At 42.7% G+C, this 6,000-nt stretch overlaps 1 protein-coding gene across 1 annotated transcript in view; it reads right to left on the reverse strand.

The window, feature by feature from the left end:
* Window positions 1-6,000, reverse strand: part of LOC306770984 (kinesin-1 heavy chain-like) — a gene marked incomplete at both ends in the record, with an annotated part of 29,535 nt that overhangs the window by 17,906 nt on the left and 5,629 nt on the right. The window contains 5 exons of the mRNA XM_079260004.1: window positions 82-137; window positions 226-274; window positions 355-459; window positions 558-631; window positions 740-827. Coding sequence (XP_079116130.1) covers window positions 82-137; window positions 226-274; window positions 355-459; window positions 558-631; window positions 740-827 — 372 coding nt within the window. The remainder of the gene's footprint in view (window positions 1-81; window positions 138-225; window positions 275-354; window positions 460-557; window positions 632-739; window positions 828-6,000) is intronic.

Genomic DNA, 6,000 nt, shown 5'->3' on the forward strand with positions numbered 1-6,000 from the left:
CATGTAGTGTTCCTGTCTCCATTGTGTCAGTCATTCATGCATGCAAAACAGCTGAGATAATCTTATTAAATCCTGTCTCACCTTGACATAAGGCACCCTGTTCTTATCCTCGTGTACAGAAAGGTTGACCTTTGATACTGAAGGTAACAGGAAAGTAAACTCAGACATCATTTCATCATTTTGTTGTTGTATAAAGGTCCAAAAATAACAGAAAACAATACATACCATCCAGCAAGTCCTTAATTTTGTCCAAATAGATTTCAAAGTATGAAACCTGCAAAGGGAAAGCTCAGTGAGATTGTGTCTAGCGTGGGAATCTGCACACCAAACAGCGAGGAAGTGGCATAAACATACTTTGATGTGAAACTCCAGGTTTTCATCCATGGAATAAATGTAGTTGAAGATGTCTTGCACAATTCTAGGAATGATTCCCATCATATCTGGGTCATGAAGTTTCCCCTTAGGAAGGCAATAATAAGAAAAAAGTATGAGCTCTGGCTGTTAGTCTCTTATTTTCAGCATTTTCTCCAGTGGAAACAGCCAATGTTTTATGTCACCTCCATTGTGTGTGTTTTTCCAGAAGATGTCTGCCCATAAGCAAAGATTGTCCCGTTGTATCCCTCCAGAACATCTGTTTCATCATGAGAAACATTTACTGTTGGCTCTGTTTGCCTCGAATCTGCAGGGTATTTGTGAGGCAGCCATTGAGACGACATCAGTGTTGCGCTGCAGAACTTACCTTTTACGATCTTCTGAGCCACAGCGTTGTAGAACTGAACCTGTGTTGTGTTGGACTGGAAGACACGGTCAAAGTAGTATGGCTTACCCTGTAAATACGAAGCAAAGCTGTGTGTTAGCCTTTTTCATGAACAGATGCAGAGAGAAACACTGAATACTATCGATGTTCGATATCAGCATTTTCTTCACCGATATCCGATGTACTGGTTTTGTCCAAGTCTTCATTCTGACATCAAACTGATGCTGATATTTATGGAACAAGTTGTCAAACAAACAAAAGTATCTGGAAAACCATACATGACATGTCTTATTGTCATGTCTGCCGGTACATTACCCAGGATTCTCCAGCTCCTTCCAGTATGCAGATCACCTGTGTTCCCCTTGTTATCCTCTTGTGTTGCACTTGTCTTTCCCTGTTTTTACCACTGTGTTTGGTCAGCTTCCCTGTGTGGTCTTGTCTTTCCTTTACCAGACTTACACTCTGAATGTCTTAATCTGGTGTTCCTCGCTTTCCTACTGAACTTCTTAAATACGTTAATCCTGTGTAATACTTGTGTCCACCATCTCCAAGCTCAGTCTGACCCTTATATTTTGTCATTTTGAGTTAGAGGAGACAAAGCTGAAGAGTTTGATAGATATTATGTGCATGTTGTGTCATTAAAAACATTGAAACCAATCCCATTCATTTCCAATGTTGCATTTTTATACCGCTACGGCTGCTAATGTCTTTCCTGTCCACTCCATCCCAACCATTTAAGGCAGATGGCTGCCCTCCCTGAGCCGGGTTCTGTCGGAGGTTTTCTTCCTGTTAAAGGGGAGTTTTTTCCTTCCCACTGTCGCCTTGTGCAGCTCAGGATGGGGGATTGGATTGAAGTCATGACTCGATGCAATCAGTTGGTTTCTATTATAGGATATGTATGAATTGGCTTGAAATGATGTGTATGTTGATTTGTGTATGTAAAGTGCCCTGTGACAACATTGCTGTGAAGTAGCACTATAGAAATAAAGTTGATAATATCAATAAGCCAATAATAGTATCAGATGTCTCTACTGGATACATTTACATCAACCCAGTGTCACAACAAAGATGCCAACCTGTAACTATGTATTTCATAATACTGAAGCCAAACTATGTGGAATTTATCTCCACACAAAAGAGATTCATCTTTGGATTATTTTAATGTTGTTTCAACACTTCTTGGCAACAAATCTTAGGGCTGGAAAGCGTTTTATTTTGCTTTTTAATAGAACTGAAAATGCATCTGTAGGATGAGCAGCAGAGCTGAGTTTGTGGGTTGGGGCCAAATCTTTTTATAAATGTCCACATCAGTTTCCAATTTTTTTTTCAGCTCTAAAACTGCTCCTGGACATGATGTAGATTCACCCTTTGTACATCATATGTTCTTACTTTGAACCAATAAAAAACCATTTAAAAGCATCCAAAACACATCACAACATTTACATCATAGAGGAGGTACATGCTGTAACTTATAGTGTTTCTACCTTTCACAGATTTTACATGACTGAACATGTTCTAAAATTGTAAAGCCATTAAAAATAGATGCAATTTGAGGATGGAGTATCAAAAGTCTTTATCTAAGGCCCCGTTTACACCACAACATTTTCAACCTAAACAAATCTTTTCATTTGCACATCTGAAAACTACATCTAAGCAGCACTGAAGTGTGAGCAAGGAAAACGATGCACGGCCCAACCTCCAGCGGGTGGTTAAACTTTGCAACAATGCACCCAGGTGTGTTTGCTGCAGCATCAGAAGACCAGGAGCCATGACACAACAGAACTGAGAGAGCTGTTACATGACTGCTTGGAGTAAGAAGAGACACATGACAGCTCAACCAAGCCAATCACACAGAAGCTCTTTCATGATGTCATCACTTCATAGATACGTTTTTATTGTCCTTCAGACATTATGTTAAAGATGTAGTGGAAACTATGATGCACAGAGTCACAAATGAAACACAAAAAAGTATTTTTCCCCACATTTAGAAAACAAGTTGTTCCAGTTGCACCTGTGATGGACTGGCGATCTGTTCAGGTGTACCCATCTCAGTCTCACCCAATGATTCCAGATTCCAGTTTCCCACAACCCTGAATCAGACTAAAGCCTGTTACACACTCCACGAGAAGCGAGAACTTTTTTCTTGTTCTCGAGGCTCCGAGAAGAAAATGACGTCATTTTGTTCTCGCGGACGTGTTTGAGGACAGTTCTTGACACACGTCGGGCTTGCAGAACTTTTTTCTTGCGGGGCTGCGAGAAGTATCGTGTGATTGGTCGGACATTTGAGGTGGGAGTGGTTAACACGGAGAAAGCATGAAGCGGAGTTGCTGCTTCCGTGTGTTTGCTGTTGCAGGTAAAACGGATTGTTTTGATAAAACAGCTGATCAAGGTGGTGAGAAAGTACGAACATTTTTACATGTAGCATTAAAACACTCGGACCCTGCCGCGTGCACGACCTGCCCTGCCACGGACGAAGTTGCTTGTTAAATATAAAACTAGAAAAGCACGCAGAGAGCGGAAACCTCCGCCAAGCACAATGTTAAAGAATCCTTTTTAAAAAAAAGCTCCTGGATCCAAATGGTGATACGGATCACCACCAAAATTTAATTAGTTTTTCATTTTTACATTTGCAACAAGTCTAGAATTATTTATAAAAATCCGTCCGTAACCTTTTGAGTTATCTTGAGCAAAAAGACGCCGGGAAAAACATAACATCCTCGGCGGAGGTAAAAACCAGGTTCATTGCACATAAAAGCAGACATCGCTCCCCTGCAGTGATCCCTCCCCACTGCAGACCTGCTTCTCATGGAGGATGTATGGACCTGACGAACAGGACGTTTTTTCTTGTTCTTGCATCCTCAAGAACAAGAACTCAGTTCTTGCTTCTTGTGGAGTATGTAACAAGCTTAAGCAGTTAAGAAAATGGATGGATGAATGGATGGATGGATGGATGGATGCATAATGGATGGATGGATAATGGATGGATGGATGGATGGATGGATGGACATAGATGGGAGGATGGATGGATGAATAGATGATGGATGGGAGGATGGATGGAAGGATAATGGATGGATGATGAATGGATGGATGGATGGATGGATGAGGGATGGATGGATGGATGGATGGATGGATCGACATAGATGGGAGGATGGATGGATGGATGGATGATGGATGGATGGATGATGGATAATGGATGGATGGAAGGATGATGGATGGATGGATGGATGGATGGACATAGATGAGAGGATGGATGGATGGATGATGGATGGGAGGATGGATGGAAGGATAATGGATGGATGATTGATGGATGGATGGATGGATGATAGATGGGATGATGGATGGATGGGTGGATGTATGGATGGATGATAGATGGGATGATGGATGGATGGATGGATGGATGGATGATGGATGATGGATGGATGGAAGGATGATGGATGGATGGATGGATGGATGGATGGACATAGATGGGAGGATGGATGGATGGATGGATGGATGATAGATGGGATGATGGATGGATGGATGGATGGATGGAAGGATGATGGATGGATGGATGGATGGACAGATGGGAGGATGGATGGATGGATGATGGTTTGGAGAATGGATGGAAGGATAATGGATGGATGATGGATGGATGAATGGATGGATGAGGGATGGATGGATGGATGGACATAGATGGGAGGATGGATGGATTGATGGATGGTGGATGGATGGATGGATGGATAATGGATGGATGGAAGGATGATGGATGGATGGATGGATGATAGATGGGATGAAGGATGGATGGGTGGATGTATGGATGGATGATAGATGGGATGATGGATGATGGATGGATGTATGGATGGATGATAGATGGGATGATGGATGGATGGATGGATGGATGATGGATGGATGGAAGGATGATGGATGGATGGATGGATGGACATAGATGGGAGGATGGATGAATAGATGCATGATGGATGGGAGAATGAATGAAGGATAATGGATGGATGATGGATGGATGGATGATAGATGGGATGATGGATGGATGGATGGATGATGGATGGATGGAAGGATGATGGATGGATAGATGGATGGATGGATGGGTGGATGGACATAGATGGGAGGATGGATGAATGGATGGATAATGGATGGGAGAATGGATGGAAGGATAATGGATGGTTGATGGATGGGAGGATGGATGAAAGGATAATGGATGGATGGATGGATAGATAAGGGATGGATGGATGGATGGATGGATGGACATAGATGGGAGGATGGATGGATGGATGGATGGAAGGATGATGGATGGATGGATGGATGGATGGATGGACATAGATGAGAGGATGGATGGATGATGATGGGAGGATGGATGGAAGGATAATGGATGGATGATGGATAAATGGATGGATGGATGGATGATGGATGGATGGATGGATGGATGGACATAGATGGGAGGATGGATGGATGGATGACGGATGGATGGATGGATAATGGATGGATGGATGGATATAGATGGGAGGATGGATGGATGGATAATGGATGGATGGATGGACATAGATGGGAGGATGGATGGATGGATGATGGATGGATGGATGGATATAGATGAGAGGATGGATGGATGATTGATTGGAGGATGGATGGGAGGAAACTGGATGGATGATGGATAGATGGATGGATGATAGATGGGATGATGGATGGATGGGTGGATGTATGGATTGATGATAGATGGTATGATGAATGATGGATGGATGGATGTATGGATGGATGATAGATGGGATGGTGGATGGATGGATGGATGGATGGATGGAGAGTTGGATGGATGGATGAATGGATGGATGGATAGTTGGTTGTATGGATGGATGGATGGATGGATGGATGGATAGTTGGTTGTATGGATGGATGGATGATGGATGGAGAGTTGGATGTATGGATAATGGATGGATGGATGGATGATGGATGGATGGATGGATGGATGGATGGATGGATAGTTGGTTTTGTGGATGGATGGATGGATGGATAGTTGGTTGTATGGATGGATGAATGGATGGATGGATAGTTGGTTGGATGGATGGATGGATGGATGGATGGATGGATGGATGGTAGATGGATAGATAGATAGACGGATGGATGGATAGATGATGGATGGATGGGTGGTTGGTTGGTTGTATTGATGGATGGATGGATGAATGGATGGATGGATGGATGATGGATGGATGGATAGATGGATAGTTGGTTTTGTGGATGGATGGATAGATGGATGATGG

This window comes from Telmatherina bonti (genome assembly GCF_933228915.1).
Source record: "Telmatherina bonti genome assembly, chromosome: 20".
NCBI classification, from domain to species: domain Eukaryota; kingdom Metazoa; phylum Chordata; class Actinopteri; order Atheriniformes; family Telmatherinidae; genus Telmatherina; species Telmatherina bonti.